The 22,959-nt window shown below is 40.3% G+C and overlaps 1 protein-coding gene across 4 annotated transcripts in view; it reads left to right on the top strand.

Annotated features, from left to right (window-relative positions):
- Rpap3 (RNA polymerase II associated protein 3) overlaps positions 1 to 22,959 on the top strand; it is a 47,996-nt gene that overhangs the window by 12,575 nt on the left and 12,462 nt on the right. For all 4 annotated transcript variants that reach the window (XM_057792409.1, XM_057792407.1, XM_057792406.1 and 1 more), the window contains exons 4-12: positions 6,540 to 6,662; positions 8,988 to 9,115; positions 9,360 to 9,481; positions 10,331 to 10,401; positions 12,139 to 12,264; positions 14,079 to 14,206; positions 16,863 to 16,984; positions 19,435 to 19,505; positions 19,614 to 19,715. In XM_057792409.1, coding sequence (XP_057648392.1) covers positions 6,540 to 6,662; positions 8,988 to 9,115; positions 9,360 to 9,481; positions 10,331 to 10,401; positions 12,139 to 12,264; positions 14,079 to 14,206; positions 16,863 to 16,984; positions 19,435 to 19,505; positions 19,614 to 19,715 — 993 coding nt within the window. The remainder of the gene's footprint in view (positions 1 to 6,539; positions 6,663 to 8,987; positions 9,116 to 9,359; positions 9,482 to 10,330; positions 10,402 to 12,138; positions 12,265 to 14,078; positions 14,207 to 16,862; positions 16,985 to 19,434; positions 19,506 to 19,613; positions 19,716 to 22,959) is intronic.

The raw sequence follows: 22,959 nt of genomic DNA, 5'->3' as shown, positions 1-22,959 counted from the left end.
GCCATTTTTACTATGTTGATCCTCCCTATCCAAGAGCAAGGGAGATCCTTCCATTTTCTGGTATCCTCCTCAATTTCTTTCTTCATTGACTTAAAGTTCTTGTCAAATAGATCCTTTACTTCCTTGGTTAGGGTTACCCCAAGATATTTTATGCTATTTGTGGCTATCGTGAAGGGTGATGCTTCTCTGATTTCCATCTCTGCTTCCTTATCCTTTGTGTATAGGAGGGCAACTGATTTTTTGGAATTGATCTTGTATCCTGCAACGCTACTAAAGGTGTTTATCAGCTGAAGGAGTTCTTTGCTGGAGTTTTTGGGGTCGCTTATGTACACTATCATATCGTCTGCAAATAATGAAAGTTTAACTTCTTCCTTTCCTATTTGAATCCCTTTGATCCCCTTATGTTGTCTTATTGCTATTGCTAGAATTTCAAGCACTATATTAAAGAGGTATGGAGAGAGTGGACAACCTTGTCGTGTTCCTGATTTTAGAGGAATAGCTTTGAGTTTCTCTCCATTTAATTTGATGTTAGCTGACGGCTTGCTATAAATAGCTTTTATTATACTTAGGAACGACCCTTGTATTCCTAATCTCTCTAAGACCTTTATCATAAAGGGATGTTGAATTTTGTCAAATGCTTTTTCAGCATCTAATGAAATGATCATATGGTTTTTTACTTTCAGTTTATTTATATGATGGATTACATTGATAGATTTTCGTATGTTGAACCAGCCCTGCATCTCTGGGATGAAGCCTACTTGATCATAATGGATAATTTTTCTAATGTGTTCTTGGATTCGGTTTGCCAGTATTTTATTGAGTATTTTTGCGTCGATGTTCATGAGTGAGATTGGCCTGTAGTTCTCTTTCTTGGTTGTGTCTTTGTGTGGTTTTGGTATCAGAGTAACTTCAGCTTCATAAAAGGAATTTGGCAATGACTTCTCTGTTTCAATATTGTGAAATACATTAAGGAGTATAGGTATTAGGTCTTCTTTGAAGTTCTGGTAGAATTCTGCATTGAAGCCGTCTGGACCTGGGCTTTTTTTGGTGGGGAGGTTTTTTATAACAACTTCTAATTCTTCGCGACTAACAGGTCTATTTAGATTGTTCACCTGGTCCTGGTTTAACTTTGGTATATGGTACTTATCTAAAAAAGTGTCCATTTCTATAACATTTTCCAATTTTGTGGCATACAGGTTTTTGTAGTAAGATCTAATGATTCTCTGAATTTCCTCTGAGTCTGTGGTTATGTCTCCCTTTTCGTTTCTGATTTTGTTAATTTGCATATTCTCTCTCCGCCGTTTGATTAGTTTGGATAGGGGTTTATCAATCTTATTGATTTTCTCCAGGAACCAGCTTTTTGTTTCATTGATTCTTTGGATTGTTTTCTGTGTTTCTATTTTGTTGATTTCAGCCCTCAATTTGATTATTTCCAGTCTTCTACTTCTCCTGGGTGAGTCTGCTTCTTTTTTTTCTAAAGCTTTCAGGTGGGCTATTAAGTCTCCAATGTGTGCTTTCTCCGTTTTCTTTAAGTGGGCACTTAATGCTATGAACTTTCCTCTTAGCACTGCTTTCATAGTGTCCCATAGGTTTGAGTATGTTGAGTCTTCGTTTTCATTGAATTCAAGAAAGACTTTAATTTCTTTCTTTATTTCTTCTTTGATCCAGGTGTGGTTCAGTAGTTGACTGTCCAGTTTCCATGAGTTCATAGGCTTTCTGGGGATAGCATTGTTGTTGAATTCTAACTTTAATCCATGGTGATCTGATAAGACACAGGTGGTTACCGATATTTTTTTGTAACTGTGTAAGTTTGCTTTGTTACCGAGTATGTGGTCTATTTTCGAGAAGGTTCCATGAGCTGCAGAGAAGAAGGTATATTCTTTCCTATTTGGGTGGAATGTTCTATAGATGTCTGTTCTATAGAATAGATTTGATTCATTACCTCCCTTAATCCTCTTATTTCTCTGTTAGGTTTCTGTCTGATTGACCTGTCCATTGGTGAGAGAGGAGTGTTGAAATCTCCTACTATTAGTGTGTGTGGTTTGATGACTGCCTTGAGTTTTAGTAACGTTTCTTTTACATAAGTGGGTGCTTTTATATTAGGGGCATATATATTCAGGATTGAGATTTCATCCTGATGAATTGTTCCTGTTATGAGTAAAAAAATGTCCATCTCCATCTCTTTTGATTGATTTTAGTTTGAAGTCAACTTTCTTAGAAATTAGTATGGCCACACCTGCTTGTTTCTTAGGTCCGTTTGCTTGATAAACCTTTTCCCAGCCCTTTACTCTGAGTAGATGTCTGTCTTTGTGGTTGAGGTGTGTTTCTTGTAAGCAGCAGAATGTTGGATCCTGTTTTCGTATCCAATCTCTTAGCCTGTGCCTCTTTATAGGTGAGTTGAGTCCATTGATATTAAGTGATATTAATGACCAGTGGTTGTTAATTCCGGTCATATTTCCTTTCTTTCTTTCTTTCCTTTGGTAGTAGAGTTTGTGTGTTTCCCTTCTTCAAGTTGTGCTGGTGAAGGGTCATTAGATGTCTGAGTTATTGTGGGCATTGTTGGACTCCTTGGTTTGTGATTTTCCTTCAATTACTTTCTGAAGGGCTGGAATTGTGGCTACGTATTGTTTAAATTTGTTTTTATCCTGGAAAACTTTGTTTTCTCCATTTATAGTGAACGAAAGCTTGGCTGGGTATAGTAGTCTGGGCTTGCATCCATGGTCTCGTAGTTTCTGCAGTATATCTATCCAGGACCTTCTGGCTTTCATGGTTTCCATAGAGAAATCAGGTGTAAGTCTGATAGGTTTACCTTTATAGGTAACTTGACCTTTTTCCTTTGCGGCTCTTAATATTCTTTCTTTATTCTGTATGTTTTGTGTTTTGATTATTATATGACGAGGAGATGTTTTTTTTTGATCCAGTCGATTTGGTGTTCTGTATGCTTCTTGGACCTTCAAAGGAATATCTTTCTTAAGGTTGGGAAAGTTTTCTTCTATAATTTTATTAAATATATTTTCTGGACCATTGAGCTGTACTTCTTCTCCTTCTTCTATCCCTATTATTCTTAGGTTTGGTCTTTTTATTGTGTCCCAGATTTCCTGAATGTTTTGTGATGAGAATTTGTTGGTTATGCTGTTTTCTTTGATGAGAGCGTTTATTTTCTCTATGGTATCTTCAGTGTCTGAGATTCTTTCTTCTATCTCTTGTAATCTGTTGGTGGTACTTGTCTCTGTAGTTCCTGTTCGTTTATTCAAATTTTCCATCTCCATCCTTCCCTCGGTTTGTGTTTTCTTTATTACTTCCACTTCATTCTTCAAGTCTTGAACCGTTTCCCTTACCTGTTTGATTACTTTTTCTTGTTTCTCTTGGTTTTCTTGGGTATCTTTGAGAGATTTATTCATTTCCTCTACCTTTTTGTTTGTAATCTCTAATTGGTTGTGGCAGTTTTTCACCTCCTGTTTAAGGTCCTCTATTATTTTCATAAAATTCACTTTTGAGTCGAATTCTTCTAATTCTTCTGGATTAGGGTGTAGACTTCTCATTTCGGGATTCCTAGATCCTGGTGATGTCACGTTGCCTTTCAAGTTGTTGGGGGAATTCTTGCATTGGCGCCTGCCCATCTTTTCCTTCAAATGGAGCCAGGAGAGGCCTGATGTCTTGGACCAGTCTTTGCTGTGACTAACTCTCTAGGTGTATCTCCTCAGTGTAGGGGCAGGAACCATTCCCTTCCAGATGAACTCCTCAACACCAAAACATGGATGTGTGGTATTCCAATGACCCGCGTAAAGAAGGCCGAATGCAAGGGGTCGGGCGGGGTCGAGTAGAACACAGGCGACACTGCAGTACAAGCTGGAGGTGCCTGTGCTCCCTTCGGGGGTTGCTGAGGCCTGCCCGTTAGGCAGGCACTCACTGCTCTGGTTGGGTAGCCTTAGTGTAGGGGCGTTTGTGCTCTCTACCGGGACCTTCCGCCCCAGGATAGTACACACTCACCTGTCCCGATGAAACTTCTCGGCACCTACACAGGAACTCCTGGATGCCCCAATGAGCCAGGGACTAAGGGAAGTAGGGCGCAGGCAGAGCAGGTCCAGCAGATCACAGCAGAGACTGCAGCCCCAGCAGCGGGGACCCGCTTTCCCTGGCGGGGACCTTGAGGCCTGCCCTCTAGTCAGGGACTCACTGCTCTGGGTTGGTAGCCTTAGTGAAATGGCAGGAAACTGTTCCACAGCTAAGGACCTTGCAGACAAGGCAGGCTTGGGGGTGGGGGTGGGGGCAGGTGTGTAGGAGAGAAAGCCCTACAGCAGGAGCTGGGGGAGGGGCGTTTGTGCTCTCTACCGGGACAGTCCGCCCCAGGATAGCACACACTCACCCGTCCCGATGAAACTTCTCGGCACCTACACAGGAACTCCTGGATGCCCCAATGAGCCAGGGACTAAGGGAAGTAGGGCGCAGGCAGAGCAGGTCCAGCAGATCACAGCAGAGACTGCAGCCCCAGCAGCGGGGGCCGCTTTCCCTGGCGGGGACCTTGAGGCCTGTCCTCTAGTCAGGGACTCACTGCTCTGGGTTGGTAGCCTTAGTGAAATGGCCCCATTTCTTTCTTTTCACATGTGTAGAGACAGTAGCTGCTGTTAATTTTATGTTTATTGTCTTTGATTTTTTCTGTTTAACATATATACTAAAGTATAATGCACATAAATTCCCAATGTTAAGTGAGTAGCGTTCTAAATTTTCCTCCTATATACACATAGTAAAACTGTATTCTTTCCAGTTGTAAAGCATTTCAGTATCCCAGAAGCCTACCTGTGCCCTGTTAGATAATCCCTCAAAGCCGCAGCTCTTCTGACCTCTCATACTCTAGATTATCATAGTTCTGTGTTCTAGAGTTTATATAAATGTTGTATGCAGTATGTACGCCTGTGTTTGGTTTCCTTTGTTAGCTTTGTTTGCTGTTGGTCTGTGTCTTTACAGTGTAGCGCTACTTTTTGTTGTTTTCATTCTGTTGTGTGGATTCATTACAATATGTATCCATTCTCTTGTTGATGTACACATGGTTTTCAGTTTGAAGTCATGTGGATAAGCATGCTATGAGTAGTCCCACACAGGTTTAAGGATATAAGCACCTAAGAGGGGACTTGCTGGTCATAGTTCATTCTTCATTGAACAGTTTTCCCAATAAATTGTGTTGTTATTTTTGTTAATTAAACCAAAGCTAATTGACTCAAGTGTGTGTGTGTGTGCGTATGTTCACACTTGCAGAGGGGGCAGGGGAAGAGAGAGAGAGTGGGGAGGAGGAGGGTTTTGCTATGTAGTTATGACTGATCTGGAACTCATTACATAAATGTAAAAAAGAAAAAACCCTTTCTTTGTTACTGGGTGCTTAGAAACAGTAGTGTATAAATTTTGCAAACTGTCATGTCATTCATAATACCTCATTGCTATTTGTGATATGCGGATTGTGTTGACTGAACTTACTTTATGAGTTTAAAGTCATATATATAATAGATATTATGTATTTTGAGAAGGACAATGTATTGGAGATGGGGAACTCTTACACTGTAACCCAGGCCAGTCTTAAACTCACAGTAATACTCCTGCCTCAGCTCCTGAGTGCTGGGGTTAGATGTGTGAGCTACTTACCATACTATACTTAGTCTAAGTCAGATTCTGTTTATTTATGTGTGTGTGTGTGTGTATGTGTATGCGGGCATGCACATGCCATGCATGCGTGTGGAGTCAGAGGACAGCTGGTGAGCTTTTCTTTCCACTACGTAGGCACTGGTTATTGAGCTCAGGTCATCAGGCTTGGTGGCAGGCACCTTTACCCACTGACCATCTCACTGTACCCCAGAGTTGATTCTTTTTTCTCCCGCTTTGTATTCCTGAACTCTGTAAGTCCTCGAAGTCTGTGGGCCGGACTGGCTTCAAACTTATAGATCCACCTTCCTCTGTCTCTTAAGTGCGGGGAAGTGTGTGCCACCACGCCTGACTCGAGCTGGTTCTTTTTGTGAAAATTTATTTTTACTTTACTATAGGTAGGTATGCGTGTCTGCATATGTGTATGTGCACATGAATATGAGTACCCTGAGACCAGAGGTGTCAGATTCCTGGAAATGGAGTTACAGGTGGTTGTCAGCTTTCCGGTGTGGGTGCTAGAAACTGAACCCAGGTCCTCTGCAAGAGCAGCTACTGCTCTTAGCTGCTGAGCATCTCTCCAGCCCCTCTGTTTGTAATCTTAATTGAAGGAGATTATTTGGCTTTCATTTATGTTTATGTAAGTCCCTAGATCCTAACGATTTAAGTTCTGTTGAAGGTAATTGATTTTCTTTTTTTTTTTTTGGTTTTTCGAGACAGGGTTTCTCTGTGGTTTTGGAGCCTGTCCTGGAACTAGCTCTTGTAGACCAGGCTGGTCTCAAACTCACAGAGATCCGCCTGCCTCTGCCTCCCAAGTGCTGGGATTAAAGGCGTGCGCCACCACCACCTGGCGGTAATTGATTTTCTTAATTTCCACGCAAGTATGAGCACTGCTCTGCTTATGATTTCAGGACAGTATCCTCGATGAACTCGACAAAGAAGATAGCACCCACGATTCTGTGTCGCAAGAGTCAGAGTCAGAAGATGACGGTGTTCGTGTGGATTCCCAGAAGGCTCTCATTTTAAAAGAAAAGGTACCTTAGGCTAGTTTTAGATTCCTTAGAGGAAGGCTGTATATAAGATTATGCAAATTCTAAAATTCTTAGCATGGTTCTGGGGATCTTCACATTTGAAATTGTTATTGGCTATATCCTTGTTTGGCCAGGAGCATATTCTTTAGAGCCAGATTAATTGCCTGGTTCTAAATCTGTGACAAGTTCTTTAAACTTCTTATAGCCCACTTTCTTAGCTGTACAATGGGAACAGAAGTGTTGCTAAATCTCCAGTGTTGATGTGTTCAGTGAATTGATTCCAAGTGCTTGGACCACATCTGGGATTATGCATGCTTTCAGTGGTAGACAGTAGCATCTTGAAATGAGTGTATGATTGTTGGTATAAATGTTACCTTCCACTTCTCCATAGCATAGGCCATCTTTGGTTACTTTTGTGATGTTTAGTATCTCTTATTTCTCTTGGAGAGGATTAATAAAATATTTTAAAACAGGCTTAAGTAGAAGAGTTAAGAAGGGTGCTCAGAAGGAAAGACAGTCCAGAGCATGGGTGTGGGCTAGCAGTCAGATGTGAGGTTGGGTGGGTTTTGAAGGTGTCTTTAAGGATTGCTAAGAAACATAAATGAGATGACAAGGTGGGTTCCAGGGGCACCTGGCAGAAGTACTGTTGGTGATGTAGAATGTGGACTACAGGGATGCAGGAAGGTAGGACATCTCCACTGTAGACAGAGTAGTTGTTGCTAACTCTGTAGTAGTTTCCTAACTACTTAGTAGATTCTCAAGAGTGTCTAGGGAAGGAATCAGGCCCTATCCAAGGTCTTACGCATTTAAGCTCTAAGTGTGGGCCACTGATATTTTAAGAGAATAATATTTTTATGTTAGCAACCTTCGTAGCAAATGTTAATTGTCCTAGAATTTTTGCTTCTCAGCTAATGTGAGGCTTTACTGAGAGACTCTCGGGTGAAAGGTTTCTTTTCCTTCTCATATCTCAGTAATTTTCCCTGTCTTTCTGTCCTGCCTCATTTGCCCCTGTGAGACTTTGATTTCTTAATCTTTAGGGCTTCTGATACTGAACAGGGGCATGGAGCCTCCCCATCCAGGCACCAGAAGTTTCAACCCCGTGTTCCCTAAATGGGGCATGAGAGAACTTGGGCTGTATCTTGGTGGGTTGTCATTTGAAGGTAATCTGGAGGAGAGGATGTCATTGCTTGGGGCATCAAGCTATATATAAGTAATAAAACATATAGGGAATTGTTCCTAAGGTCAGAACTAAAAATATCAGGGCCTGTTGTCCTGAGAACTGTGATGTTAATAAATCATTAATGCATAAAGGCAGAATCTGGAAGAGATTTAATTAGGGTATGCAGATCTTAGAAGACCAGCACATATTGTTCCGGTTGTTAGGTGAATACTACACAAGGTTTGTATTGTATCTGTTTTTATCATCTTCTAAGTGTGAGAGCCCATGGACTGTAAAAAGAACATACTGATAGTGACATATCAATACTATAGGAAAACATAAGGGTAGTTTTAAGAAGTGGAATAAATTAAAAGGAAAATAGCTTGAGATTATAATCACTGATGCATATCAACAGTGCCCAGGAGAAGAAACAGTGTAACAACCAAACCATGCAGTAACACTGTAACTACCGATAAATTAGAAATGGGGCATATTGTATTACCGCTAGGCTTGCTATGAGTGTCCTACCTGCCATGTTAGCATCTCACACTTAGGACTAATGGGGACGTCCTGAATTATTGCTGTCTGTCCCTTTGAAAAGTCTAGTCAAATTGTTTGTTCTGAATTATTACCAGTTGTTTTGCTTTTTAGCTATACTTCTTGCTGGGTTCTTAAGACCATACAGGTTGCCAAAAATCAACCGTTTTTCTTTAACTTAAGGTCTCTTGGCTCTTTCAGTCATCTTTTATCATTGTGGCATCTGTGGGCATAGGTCAAGGTCTTGTAAGCAACATGACTTCTTAGAAGCATTTAGGGCACTTTTCTTGGTGTTGACCCTCTTTGTAGAGTGAACTGCTTACAGTCCAACTCTGAAATCTGTGGCCTCTCTGACCAAGAAGACAGGTGATTAAGGAGCTTTAGGACACTTAGAGGTGTCCTGTTGTCCCCTGACCCCCTAGAACAGAAGCAGCCTGGGAGCAGAGTCCAAAGTATTGGAGTTTTTTTTTTTTACCCCTGTATCCTCAGTGGTGTTGAAAGGCTCCCTTTCTCCTTCAGGCTGTCGCGTTTCTGTGAGCTGGTGCTGTCTGGGAGAGCAATGGGAACTGTTTTCATTCCTCTGGCAGAACTCGTGGACTCAACCCATTTTGATTGATTCTCTTTTCTTTCAGGGCAATAAATACTTCAAACAAGGAAAATATGATGAAGCTATTGAATGCTACACAAAAGGCATGGATGCTGACCCGTATAATCCTGTGTTGCCAACAAACAGAGCATCAGCTTACTTTAGATTGAAAAAGTAAGGGCTTTCTACACATGTGTGAGTGGTTGTGCGTGTGTAGAGATGGGGTTTCTAAATTTTTGTTTGTTTGTATTTTAATTTTTCTTTTCTTTTTTCTTTACTTTCTTTTTTTCTTTTTTCTTTTTTGAGACAAGATCTCATTTTGTAGCCTGGAACTCATTGTGTAATTTCAGAAATTAATTTTGAAGTTTTTGTCTGTTATTTTTATAACTTCATTTATTTTAATTTTTTTGAATTGCAGATTTGCCGTTGCTGAGTCTGACTGTAATTTGGCAATTGCCTTAAGTAGGACTTACACCAAAGCTTATGCCAGACGAGGTGCTGCTCGGTTTGCTCTGCAGAAGTTAGAGGAGGCTAGAAAAGGTACTCATCTTCTTAGGTCATCATTTAAATATTTCTTCATTCGGTAACACAGAATACAGAGAATACTAATAAGTATAGTGCCCTTTATAAATACTTAGTGTTTTGAACAAAGCTTGTCTTTTTGGCAATTAAATTTTATTTTACAATTAAAAAATACAGGTGTGTTTGGATGTGTGTGCATGTCCCAGCGTGTGAGTTGATGCTGGAGAACAGCTTGAGGGAGTCGGTTCTCTCCTTCCAGGGTGTGCAGGGGTCCCAGGGATCAAACTTAATTGTCAGGCTTGACAGTGGGTGTCTTTACCTGCTGAGCCATCTTGCCAGTCCTTTTGGTAATCTAAACGATGTCTTCTTATTTTGGGAAGAATGCATTGTTTGCTGCGATCAGACTTTGTTTCAGACTCTTACATAACTGAACAATGGAACGGCACGTGTGACTCATGTCTTCTGACCTTTAGTTCTCATCTGCAAAATAAAGGTGAAGTCATCTTGTTGGCTATTGTGAGGCAGGACACAGAACAAAGTGTTTTTATTTATTAGAAAATGCTGTCTTGTTATTCCATAACAAGCCCTGTGTAATTACAAAGAATGAATAAAACTGATGTCTCATGGATGTTGTTCTGTGTGGCTTGGTGGTGTACATTTTATGATGACATAACCACCTGGGAGCTGGTGGAAGATGGTTTGCTAAAGGGTTTTCTTAGGGTTCTGTCTGCCTGAGAGAGAATGAAAAATGCTTAGTAGATTAATAGTGTTGATAGTTCATTTTATCGTAGAATAATTGCTATGGTTTTGTACAAGTTGTAAAATTATCCTCCTTTTAAAAAATTCTCTATCTTCTGTTTTACTTAGATTATGAAAAAGTATTAGAACTGGAACCAGATAACTTTGAAGCAACAAATGAACTCAGGAAAATTGATCAGGTAAATGATAAACATTTAAGTGCATCAGGTTTGACTTTTATATCATGAAGGTGAAACTTTTTGCTTAGATTGTATATATACTATAGATTTTTTAAAAAGCATATTTATTTATTATTATGTGTCTGAGCATTTTGCCTATATGCACATGCTTGCCTGTTGCCTCTGGTGGTCAGAAGAACGTCGGGTCTCCTAGAACCAGAGTTACAGATGTTTGTGAGCTGCCATGTCATCAGCTGGGTCTTGAACTCGGAAGATCACACAGTGCTCTTAACTGCTGAGCTATGTCATCAGCCTCCCAGCCACAGTAGATTTCAGTACATAGTTCAGGCAACTTGTGCAAGCTTCAGCTTCCCAAGTGCTGGAGTTACACAGAAATATTATAATTTTATTTCATGTACTATACAGTTTAACCAAACTAGCAAGGCAGAGGTACTGTAGAGATGCAACCCTAACTGGTAAGTCAGGGGTACTCTACAGATATGGCCCCTACTTATAAGCTTTTTTATAAATTGGCTAACACTGATTTACTTAGAACTAATGATTCTTAATAATTTTATTTCTTTGAATTCTGTTTGAAGCACCATCAAATCGTTCCGTTATACATAATTTGTATTGCTATAATATATATAATATATATATAAAATAAAGTATGGTTTAAAGAAAAAAGTTGGCTGAGATTTCTAAAACTTGCCTCTTTTTTCCCAAATGACGGTTTTTAAATTTTTTCTTTTTTAAAGATATTTTTTAATTTAAAAATGTTAAAGATTTATTTTCAATTATGTGCACATGTGTGTCCAATAGAGGGCACTAGATCCCTTGGAACTGGACTTATAGGAAGTTGCAAGCCACTGATGTGGGTGCTAACAATTGAACCTGGGTCCTCTGCAAAACCTGCAATTGCTTTTAACCAGCCCAGTTTTAAAATTATTTCAGTGATTATTTCTTGGATAAATGTTTGCACATTATGTGATTCTCTGCTGTGTAAGCTGTATGTTAGTAAAATTACTAACTTTATAATAATAGAATCATCAGACATGGTGGCTCACTCCAGTGACTGACATGTGGGACAAGAGAGATGTGAGCACCCAGATTTGAGGCCAGCTTGTGCTACATAATGAGTCTGTGACCAAAAGAAAAAGGACCGTAGATGTTATTAAATGGGAGATCGGTGCTCTGATGGCAGAGAGCAGTTGCGTACTCTTGGCCTTTGAATTAAAACGGCAGTTGTTTTGCAATCTTGGCACATTGTGAAAAGTGTGACAGTCATTGAGGAAATCTGGTTTTAAATATTACTCATTGCACATAAAATTGATGATAAGTATATCAACTTCGTTATTGTTGAAAAAGGTATTTTCTTATATATTAGGTCAAATAATAGTTGAATAATAAATCTGGGAAATTTAGTAATGTGATCTCAGTTATTTTATGCTTGAAAAACAGCACCTAGAATAGTGCCCGGACTATGTAGAAATTTGACAAATATTTGGAGTTTAAATGATCAACTATATTTGCTGGATACAGCTCATTTTATCGAAACAGGCAGCATATTCAATTTATTTTACATATATTTACACAATACTGCTTTTACTTTAATAAGTACAAAGACTGAATGCGAATAGAAAGTATCCCAGTGTTGGAGTGTAGCAGACATTTTACTCTATTTAATTGCGTTTTGGGTCTAATACAGATGCATCTTGCGTTACTTGTTTTATTTTAGTTGAGTGCTGTGTCTCCTAGGCTTTAACATCCAAAGAAAACTCATGTCCCAAAGAAGCTGCTGCAGTGACTAAGCCAGCTGAAGGGGAGAAAAAACACATTGAAGAACAGCAGAATAAGCAGAAGGCCATTTCAGAGAAAGATCTGGTAACCCAGTGGGCTTCTGATGTTCAGTGAAATGTTTGCTTCTAGTGTGCTGTTTGTCGGCTACGTTTCTGTCTATCACATTAAAAAACAAGTTTTTTGAATAGGAAGTTGAAATTAAGTGCATTAAAACCTCTGGTGGCTAGTAATGCAAAATTTGAGTTATTGATGACTTATACATAAGAATAATCATGTTCAAAAGAATTATAAGCACATTTAGGTTTAGGGAACAAACTAAATGTATTTATATGTAGATAACTACAGATTTAATATAGAACTAAGTTACAATTCATTTTTTTTTTCTCTTTTTTTATTGAGCTCTACATTTTTCTCTGCTCCCCTCCCTGCCTCTCCCCTCTCCCCTTCAACCCTCTCCCAAGGTCCCCATGCTCCCAATTTACTCAGGAGATCTTGTCTTTTTCTATTTCTTAGGTAGATTAGATCTATATAAGTCTCTCTTAGGGTCCTCATTGTTGTCTAAGTTCTCTGGGACTGTGATTTGCAGGCCGGTTTTCTTTGCTTTATGTTTAAAAACCACCTATGAGTGAGTAAATGTGACAATTGTCTTTCTGTGTCTGGGTTACCTCACTCAAAATAATGTTTTCTAGCTCCATCCATTTTCCTGCAAAATACAAAATGTCGTTATTTTTTCTGCTGTGTAGTACTCCATTGTGTAAATGTACCACATTTTCCTTATCTATTCTTTGGTCGAGGGGCATTTAGGTTGTTTCCAGGTTCTGGCTATGACAAACAAAGCTGCTATGAACATAGTTGAGCACATGTCCGTATGGCATGATTGAGCATTCTTTGGATATATACCCAAAAGTGGTATTACTGGGTCTTGAGGAAGGTTGTTTCCTAGTTTTCTGAGAAATTGCCACAATGACATCCAAAGGGGTTGAACCAGCTTGCATTCCCACCAGCAGTGCAGAAGTGTTCCCTTTTCCCCACAACCTCTCCAGCATAAGTTGTCATCAATGTTTTTGGTCTTGGCCATTCTTACAGGTGTAAGAAGGAATTTCACAGTTGTTTTGATTTGCATTTCTCTGATGATTAAGGATGCTGAACATTTCCTTAAGTGTCTTTCAGCCATTTTAGATTCCTCTGTTAAGAGTTCTCTGTTTAGATCTGTACTCCATTTTTTTTTATTGGATTATTTGTTCTTTTGATGACCAATTTCTTGAGTTCTTTGTATATTTTGGAGATGAGACCTCTGTCTGCTGTGGGGTTATTGAAGATCTTTTCCATTCTGTAGGCTTTTTTGATAGTTTCTAATGTAAGTAAAGACTTAGTGTAATGTTTGAGCCTTAACTGTTTAAATAATGATGTTGTAGATAATATAGTAGTATTTTTGTGCTGAAAAGAAAATAGCGCCATTTAAGAAATCCATGTTCTAATAGATACTAAATGTCTCATGACGTAGATGTTTGTAACATCTGTGTAAGGGGTATGATTGTGTGAAGACCAAAGATCATCTTTCTCTGTTACTCTTTATCTTATTATTATTATTGAGACATGTTTTTTTCTGAACTTGGAGCTTAAGCTGGCTAGACTGCCTGGGTAGACAAGCCCCTGAGCTCCTTGTCCACCTCCCACAGTAGGGCTGCAAGCTGGTGCAGTCACTCCTGGCTTTTCTGTGGCTCGGGTCAGTCCTCCAGCCTACTCAGCATGTCATTCGCTTGCCTGTCTACATCTCTAGATTATCAGCAGTGGGAATATAATATAATTACTGATTTCATATTGGTATTTGGTATGTTTCTTTAAGATTTTAATTTTTCAGCATGTTTTGATTTTCATTTCTCTCTCCCAAATAATAGGGGAATGGATTTTTCAAAGAGGGAAAGTATGAGAGAGCAATTGAATGTTACACTAGGGGGATAGCTGCCGATGGTGCCAATGCCCTCCTCCCAGCTAACAGAGCCATGGCCTACCTGAAGCTTCAGAAGTAAGTATGATGTTTGCTTTCAGGGTGAAATTTACTAAGAGTGCATTTTAAATTAACCAATTAATAAAGTTTAGTCGATTTAGTATTTTTGTCATCTGTCTTTGATTCTTTTTCCTCGTTTCTTTCTAGTTTTTTCTTTCTTCTTGGTGTTAGGGTTAGAATCCAGGACCTCTCATACATTAGAGATGTGCTCATTAACTTTAATGCAATGCTTAAGAATAAATCAACCCCCAGCATTGCATTAAAGTTACTGAGAGTAAAATTTAGAGACAAGGAATGTGTGTACATGTGGCGTAGTATGTATCATGTGAGTTTTTTATCTTTACATTTTTAATAGACATTGTACAACTTATAATTATACTGTTGTGTACTATTTAAAAATTATGTTTATTACATTTATTATTGTGTGTGTTTGTGGTATATGTGTAGTCAGAGAGCAGGTTGCAGAACTGACCTCTCCTTCCATATCAGTTTTGGGGATCCGACTTAGGTCGTCATGCTTGTGGGCAGGACCTTCACCTGCTGAGCCGTCTTCCAAGCACTACAAACTTCATTGCTATTGTTTTTGAGGTGGTGTCACTTGCAGGCAAGCAGTAGGTTGAATTTCTGCTGTGATTCTGAAATAATAATGAGCAGTAAGGACTTTTTGAGATCTAATGTAACATTGTATTATACATAATAATATCTGTGTTTTATTGGTTCAGGATTATAGTACTGCTTTACTAGTGAGCGTAATTATCTGTTTGTAATTGAAAGAAATTGAAATTTCACTTCAGGATTTCTGAGACTACGTAATTTTTCCCCTTGCAAGTTTTCAGACTCCTCAAAGGACTCCAGGTTCTCTCTATTAAGGAGAGAAATGTTGGTTGTGTTTTTAACCTCACTTAAGCCGATAGACACAACTTGAACTTTGTCTTTTCTTGATTAGCCAGTAATGGTTATTCCAGCTTTTGGGAGCTTATGAATCTTGTTGCTGAACTATCATATGTTGTTTTAGACAAAGACCCAAATGGTTTGACTAATGTCAAACATAATACCTTCATAGAGGTGAGATTTTGTTTGTATTTGTGAGTGTATGATTGTATTGATTTATTGCTTTTGTTGATAATCACCTTAGTAATGTATTAGGTCAGCACAGTACAGTTTAGCATCACAAGCCTTCTCCTGTACTTGGAAGGTGTTTATATATTAGAGGCAAATGTAGAACATAAAGTACAGTATTTAAGCTTCCACAACCTTTTGTTTAAGTAACAAGCGGTGACTTGATTTCCACAGCTGTCAGGTTAGAGCCGATTAGATGGACAGGGCAGGGAAGGGAGATGTAGGAGTGGGTGGGAAAGTGGGCTGGAAAGGGAGAACTGGTTCAGTTCCCAACATGGTAGTCTGAGTTCGCATCCCTAGAGCCCACATGCAAAGCATGGCAGCACACATCTGCAGTCCCAGGCCTGGAATCACGGACTTGCCAAAGCATAGTCTTATCAGTTGGTGAGCTGCAGGGTCACAAAGGTGGAGGATCATCAAAGACAGTTCACACTGACTTCTGGCTTCCACATGTAGACATAGGAGCACATATTCCACACACAGGAAGAAAAAGGAAAAGAAAGACTATTCAAGTTGTTAGACTAGCTAATTTATACAAGAAATACTGTTTCTTGAGGTGGTAGTCTGTGTTGGTAGTTGGTTTCTAGTAGATGAGTAAGGCAACCTTGAGCTATAGTGATGGAGGTCTACAGGCAGGCAAACTGGACTGTAGGCTGGTGAATGGTTAGCTTCAGAAGATCTGTCGAGTTGCTGGGATATAAATGATGTATCCAGGCATGGGAGGCAGGATTTTAGTACTTGAATAAAGTGGATCCAGGACAAATCTGGGTCCTATTCTTGAGGTGCATATTGAAGTAAGACATATAAAAATAACTCAGTAGTATGCTCTTTGTTACTCTTAGACTAGCACCAATTAGTCTGAACTGATTGCTGGTTGCATTACTGATTAATATTCATCCAGATATCAGACGATGTGCAATGGCTCACATACATAGCAATCCTTTAATTTTCTGTGGGTTTTTCCCTTACGTTAGCTGCTCCGGGGTTTGGTGAGCTTTACCTTGAAGCCAGTGGTGCCAGTTGTGATTGTCATGTAGCCCATTGCGCACTGAGACTGGAGAGCTGTGTAGTGGCAGTGCTGTTCTTTAGACTACTCTATGGTCATGGGCTCCATCCTTCCCTGACTCTCCACAGTCTGCGACTCTTTTCTTCCTTTCCAGATGGTTCAGAGATTTAGTGGGACTAAGAAATTTTGAAAATAATCTTTCCCCCCAAACAGAGTTTTGGGAATTGTTCATTGAAATTATATATGCTAGACTGAGGAGAAAGTATAGCCAATTCTAAGTCAGCCCTCTCTCTCTCTCTCTCTCTCTCTCTCTCTCTCTCTCTCTCTCTCTCTCTCGTATGCTTTCATGCATGGCTTGTGTGTGCATGCACCGTGGCATGTGGCATGGAGGTCAGAGGACAACTTGTGAGACTTGATTCTTTCCTTCCACCATATGGATAATGGCCTGGCAGCAAGCACCTTTATCCACTGAGTCATCTCACCAGTCCCAGTATTATGTTTTCTATAAGCTACATGTTCTCCAGTTAGTAATTTTATCTTGTTCAATAGATATGAAGAAGCTGAAAGAGACTGCACACAAGCTATCTCACTAGACGGCTCGTATGCAAAGGCTTTTGCCAGAAGAGGAACTGCAAGAACATTTTTGGGCAAGATCACTGAGGCCAAGCAAGGTAAGGCTATAATAACTCACATACTTACCCTGATAAGACTCCTATGGGCAGAAACAAAGATTTCTGTAACTTCCCACAGTTCAAGGATACTGAATTTCACGAAGCACACCGGAGAGCAAGGTGAGTTTGAAAATAGCACCTTCCATAGTATGCTTGATTATCTATAACATCTCCGTCAATCACTAATGGAAGGAAGGAAAATGTGAATTGTAGACAAATAGGAAAAGTGAGGAACAGTCAAGAATGAGAAGAGGAGGCATCAGTAGCTGGCATTGAGAATAACATAAGGGCTGTAATGATTCCTTTCTTATTCTTTTTGTTTTGTTTGAGATGGTGTCTTTTAGTAGCCCTGGCAGTCCTGGAACCCACAAATACCTTCCTACTTCTGTCTCCTGAGTGCTGGAATCAAAGACACGTGCTTCCACACCCTGCCATCCTTTCTCAATCTTATAAGCATTCTTTTTCTCTTTCTTTGTTATCTTGTCCTGTGGGATTTCTTTACTTTCTCTTCAGAACACTAACTTGGTTCTGCTACTTGTGTTTTCTTTTGTTTCATTTTGCACTTTGTTCTTCATTTTTGGAGTTCACTTGTTTCTCACTTTTTGTTTCCTTTGAAGTCTGTGCTGGTTAGTTTTTTTTTTTTTTTTTAAAATATTTATTTATTATGCATACAATGTTCCGTTAACATATATACACCAGAAGAGACACCAGATCTCATTATAGATGGTTGTGAGCCACCATGTGGTTGCTGGGAATTGAACTCAGGACCTCTGGAAGAGCAGCCAGTGCTCTTAACCTCTGAGCCATCTCTTCAGCCCCATGTGCTGGTTAGTTTTATCTCAGCTTGACACAAGCCAGAGTCATTTGGGGAGAGGAACCTCCAATTGAGAAAATGCTCCTCCCATACTGGCAACTAGGCAAGCCTGTGGTACATTTTCTTGATTGTTAATTGATGAGTGAAGGCCCAACTTACCGTGGGCAATACTACCCCTGCTGGCCTGGTGGTCCTGGGTTTTAAATTTGGACTTTTTCATTTGAGGTGTATATTTTCAGTAAAAGTGTATTGTCAGTGTTGTGCAACTTTCTGTCTGTATTCCTTCTAAACTTTGTGTATCGGATGCTAATTATTCATTTTACTCTTCCCTTTGCCAGCCCCTGGTAATCACTGTTCTGTGTCTGTTAACCTGACTATTTTACTGTTACTACTGCGTTTTTGAGACAGGGTCTTACTATATAGCAGACTGGATTTGAACTCTTTAGCCTCTTGAGTGCTGGGATTACAGGCATGTGCCACCACACTGGGCTAAGTTTGAATATGTTAGATATGCCGCATAGGTGGACTCGTGACCGAATTTTTATGTCTGGTCCTTTTAACTTAGAATGTTTTTAAGCTTTACACATGCTGAGGTATCAGAAGTTCATTCCTCTTTTTAAAGTTTTCTAAAATTTTTTTTTTATATTTTATTTTATTGAACATGTGTATGTACATGCATGCATGCCACAGACACACATGCGGGGGTCAGAGGCCAACTTGCAGAGAGTTACTTCTTTCGTTCCACCACGTGGGGCCTGGGGATAGAACTCAGATCAGCCAGGATTGTGGCAAGTGCCTTTTCCTGCTAATCATTCTTTTTTTTTTTTTTTTTGATTTTTCGAGACAGGGTTTCTCTGTAGCTTTGGTGCCCATACCGGACTAGCTCTTCTAGACCAGGCTGGCCTCGAACTCCCAGAGATCCGCCTGCCTCTGTCTCCCGAGTGCTGGGATTAAAGGTGTGCGCCACCACTGCCCGGCCCTGCTAATCATTCTTACTGAACTTTTTTTTTCAGTGTTTGAGAGATGGTCTTGCTATATTAGCCCTGGCTGGCCTAGCATTTGATATGTAGTCCTGGATAGGTGTGAACTCATAGCAGTCCTCCTGCCTCTGCTTCCCAAGTACTGGGGTTACATGTGTGTGTAGCCGCACCTTGCTTTATTGCCTTTTAAGCACTGAGTAATATTCTAGGGTATAGTAGTCTCGTCCATCATCTGTTAAGTGTGAGCTGTGGTTAAATTCAGTGCTCTCTTTGTATCATCTGTAAACCAGGGCTGTGTAAGAGTTCCCTGGAATCCCCGTGAAACCACTAGAGAGCTGAACAGACACTTGTTCTTACTGTTGCCTGCCTGTTCCTTAGTGTCTGAAGTAGAGCTCACTGGATAGCAGTAAGATTTCTGTCGGCTATGGTGACATGCTCATAGTCCCAGCACTCGGGTGATAGAGGCAGGATAATTAGGGGTTCAGGTTATCTTTGACTGTGTAGCTGGTTTGAGAACAGTCTGGACTATATGCAAGAGTCTGTTGCAAAAAGCCAAAATGAATAAATAAAATAAAGGGATTATTAACGAAAGATGTCGTGTTTTGAATATCATAAAGTAATTTCACTGTTTTGTTCCTTTTTAAAATACCCATTAGACTTTGAAACTGTATTACTTCTGGAACCTGGAAATACGCAGGCCATCACCGAACTTTCCAAAATTAAAAAGGTAGTATATTTCTGTACCAAAATATCATCATGACATCTGGTACATAAATTTATTAGTTACATAATTAACTTAAGAATATTTGATAGCTATTATAAATTTATTTTCAAGGAATTAATTGAGAGAGGACATTGGGATGAAGTCTTTCTTGACTCTACACAAAGACACAATGTGATAAACGCTGTGGATAATCCACCTCACCGTGGGTCACCTGTGAGTACTACGCTTTCATTTTTCCCTGCCCTTGAGTATCTGATGTGGGATTCCCCTCTGTCTGCTGTCAAAACCACTGGTTAATAAAGAAACTGGTTTGGCCTGATAGGGTAGATAGGTGGAGAAAACTAAACTGAATGCTGGGAGAAAGGAGGCGGAGTTAGGGAGAAGCCATGTAGCCCCACCAGAGACTAAACCACAGCAACATGGTGATACACAGATTAATAGAAATGGATTAAGTAAATATGTAAGAGTTAGCCAATAAGAAGCTAGAGCTAATGGGCTAAGCAGTGTTTTAAATAATATAGTTTCTATGTGATTATTTTGGGGTTGAGCAGCTGGGAATCAACAAGCGGCCTTTTTGCAACAAATATCATTGTAACAGGATTAGAACTGGAAACAAACTTTGTACTAGTAAACGTAAAATGTTGGAAACTCTTGGTGTACCTAGTCAATACTCTTAATAAATGCCTCATAGAATTATTGACAAAATTAGGGAGAATTCATTCTAGAGGAACTTACATTTCACTTATATATTTTTACATATTTTTCTTATATAAAGAAATTTTTATATTGTGTTATTGGCTCAACTTTGTCCTCCATCTCTGAAATTTTGTTTAGTATTGTCCATTGATGATGCTTTCTGATGTGTTTTAATTTATTGATGCTTCCATTTCTTAAATTCCCATTTGGTTCCTTTTTAGCATCAGCTTACTTGTTGAATTTTTCCTTTAAGTTATGAATTATTTCACTTACTTTGGTAACTTCTTGTCTGTGTCCTGAATTGATTTCCTTATCTTTTTCTTTGGGTCCCTTATATGGTCATCGGTTCTGTTTGGGGTAGAACTCAAGTTTTTTTCTGGCATTTCAGGTGTCTCATCATCTCTGTTTTTCTTACCCAGAAGGTGTCAGCTTGGTGGGAGTGTGCCACAGTGGAATGCTTTCATGGCTTTGGTATTTCTTTCTTTGTGTTTGTGTATCATTTGGGATGTATGTGGTCTTTGGATTTTAGTTTTCCCCAATTGATTTTGTTCATCCTGATGGATTCTTTGCTTGAGGTTATGTTCAGGAGAAGGCTAACATACTTGGAATTTTACTGTGCTTAGAGTCAGACCACTGGGGTATTGATTGGAGAAAATGTAGTTTATGGTATTTTTGTTTCAGAGCTAAGGGTATCAGCATTTAAGTAGTGATTGAGGGGGAGTGGGAAAGCAGTAAAGAGGAGGTAAAGAATGAGAAGAGTGTTGGAGATTGAAAGACCCCCTGAAGGGGACCTTCCCTCAGGTGGAGACCCCCGGACCCAAAGACCAGGCCGAGACCACGGATCGGATGCAAACTGCAAGAGGTTTATTAGGTAGACACAGGTACCTGCGGGCGGCAAAGTCTTTCGGAGGACTTGCGTGCCGCAGACTGGGTGAGGGTTCCTTTTATAGCAGAAGCAGGGCACAGAAGCAGATGCATGGTTACAGGGATTTCATTGGTCAGTACAAATGAGGCGAAGGGTTCACTTTGAGGACAAGTTCCTCAGGAACATGAAGATCTGATAATAACTGACTTGGCTCTATCTAGGGTGCATGTGGTTTTCCCCAGAATTTTCCATTCCCCTCCCAGGCCAGAGGTCTGGCCACAGATATCCTGTTTGTCAGCCTAAGAGCACTGGCCTTGCCCTGAACCTGTTCCTGTTCGTGTAAAGGCCTTGCGAAATGGCGTTACAATGGCTAATCTGGGTTTAGGCAATGTAGCAGGGCTGGGGGTCTTTCATTCCCCCGTTTTCTTTTATCATTGAGTAAAATCTTTTACTCCAAGTAGTTATGGGATCTCAGTCTCCTGTTGTTGTAATCTTTGATATTGATGGGTCAGTACTAATGCTTGAATGACAGTCTGTCCTTCATAAATTGGACCAAGCGGTTTAAGATGCAAGGTCCAAACAGGAGTATCAAAAGGAGGATAATCAAAGGACCCATCAAGGTGGATGTTAGAGTGTTAAACCAGGGAGACTTATTAAACCATCCTTCGAACCATCCTTGTTGTGCTTCAAACAGCTTCTGTCTCTGCTTTAACCTTTCCCTAAGTTTTGTCATGTTGCCCCTTACCAGCCCGGTGTGGTCTACATAGAAGCAGCATTCTTCTTTGAGGGCTGCGCACAGTCCTCCTTCCCATAGGAACAATATATCCAAGCCCCTCCTATTTTGGAGGACCACCTCTGAAAGGGAGGTCAGTGATTTTTCAAGGGCACTAACTGATTCCTCCAGTGCCTTAATGTCTGTATGCATGGCTACCTGTAATTGCTGGAACTGACTGGTTGCTATGAGGGCAGTGGTCCCAGTGCCTATACCAGCTGCAATCCCTCCCATGGTGATGCCTCCTAAGAGTAGGGCCAGGGTGAGGGAGATGGGTTCTCTCCTGAACCGAGGCCTGCCTTCAAAGTGGCTGTAGATATATTCAGGCTCATGGTAGGTAACCTTGGGCCATAATTCTATTAAAACACAATAATCAGAGGCTACATTTAGCACGGTGGCTGATACACATGGGGTCAAGCCGGTATTGCATGCCCAATAAGTCCCATTGGGGGCAGCTAGGTAATAAGATCCAGTAGACACCTCCTGGGTTGAGTTACACAAAGCCTGGTGGGTTGTAGGGACTTTTCTTATATAGAGCCCCTTTCCAGAGACCTCTGACAGGGTCAACCTGTGCTGAGGGTAGGAAGAGCAGCTAAGGGGTGCAGAGGTCTGACTCACGGCCATAAGAAGTCCAGGGTTGTCCTTTCCCGGGGTGTATAGTCTTATGCCCCATCTTTTTTTCCCCTGGACCAATCAGCCTTCTTGCCTGTTTCTGTAAAACTCATGTTGATTTTGGAATCTCCTTTATCGGGGGCTGTGAATTTTATGAGATCTCCCTTCTTAGCTTTCCACCATCCTCTAGTATATGTCTCACATCCCCAACTAGCACAATAATAAGACTCGGGACCCCCGCGTTTCCATACCAGTCGGAATGCCTGCATTCTGGATAGGAATCTCCTTTGACTTTAGTAGTCCCGCTCCAGCTTCCCTCGGCCAAAGCGCACAAATCAAACTGCAAGGCTGGCCACCAGGCATCCTTAGCATGATCTCCTGTGGCAAGGGTGGCCTCTATTCCAGTCTCTAAATTGGTGATTATCCAGCTAGTCTGGAAAATCTGGTGGGGGCTCCTTCCTTGAGCCGTAACTGTTGGCCCCAGTAGGATCCCTAGCATAGTTAGGAGTCTG

This window comes from Chionomys nivalis, chromosome 17 (assembly GCF_950005125.1).
Source record: "Chionomys nivalis chromosome 17, mChiNiv1.1, whole genome shotgun sequence".
Classification (NCBI taxonomy): Eukaryota; Metazoa; Chordata; class Mammalia; order Rodentia; family Cricetidae; genus Chionomys; species Chionomys nivalis.
The sequence above is the reverse complement of the archived record's forward strand: the minus strand, read 5'-3'. Positions and strand labels throughout refer to the sequence as shown.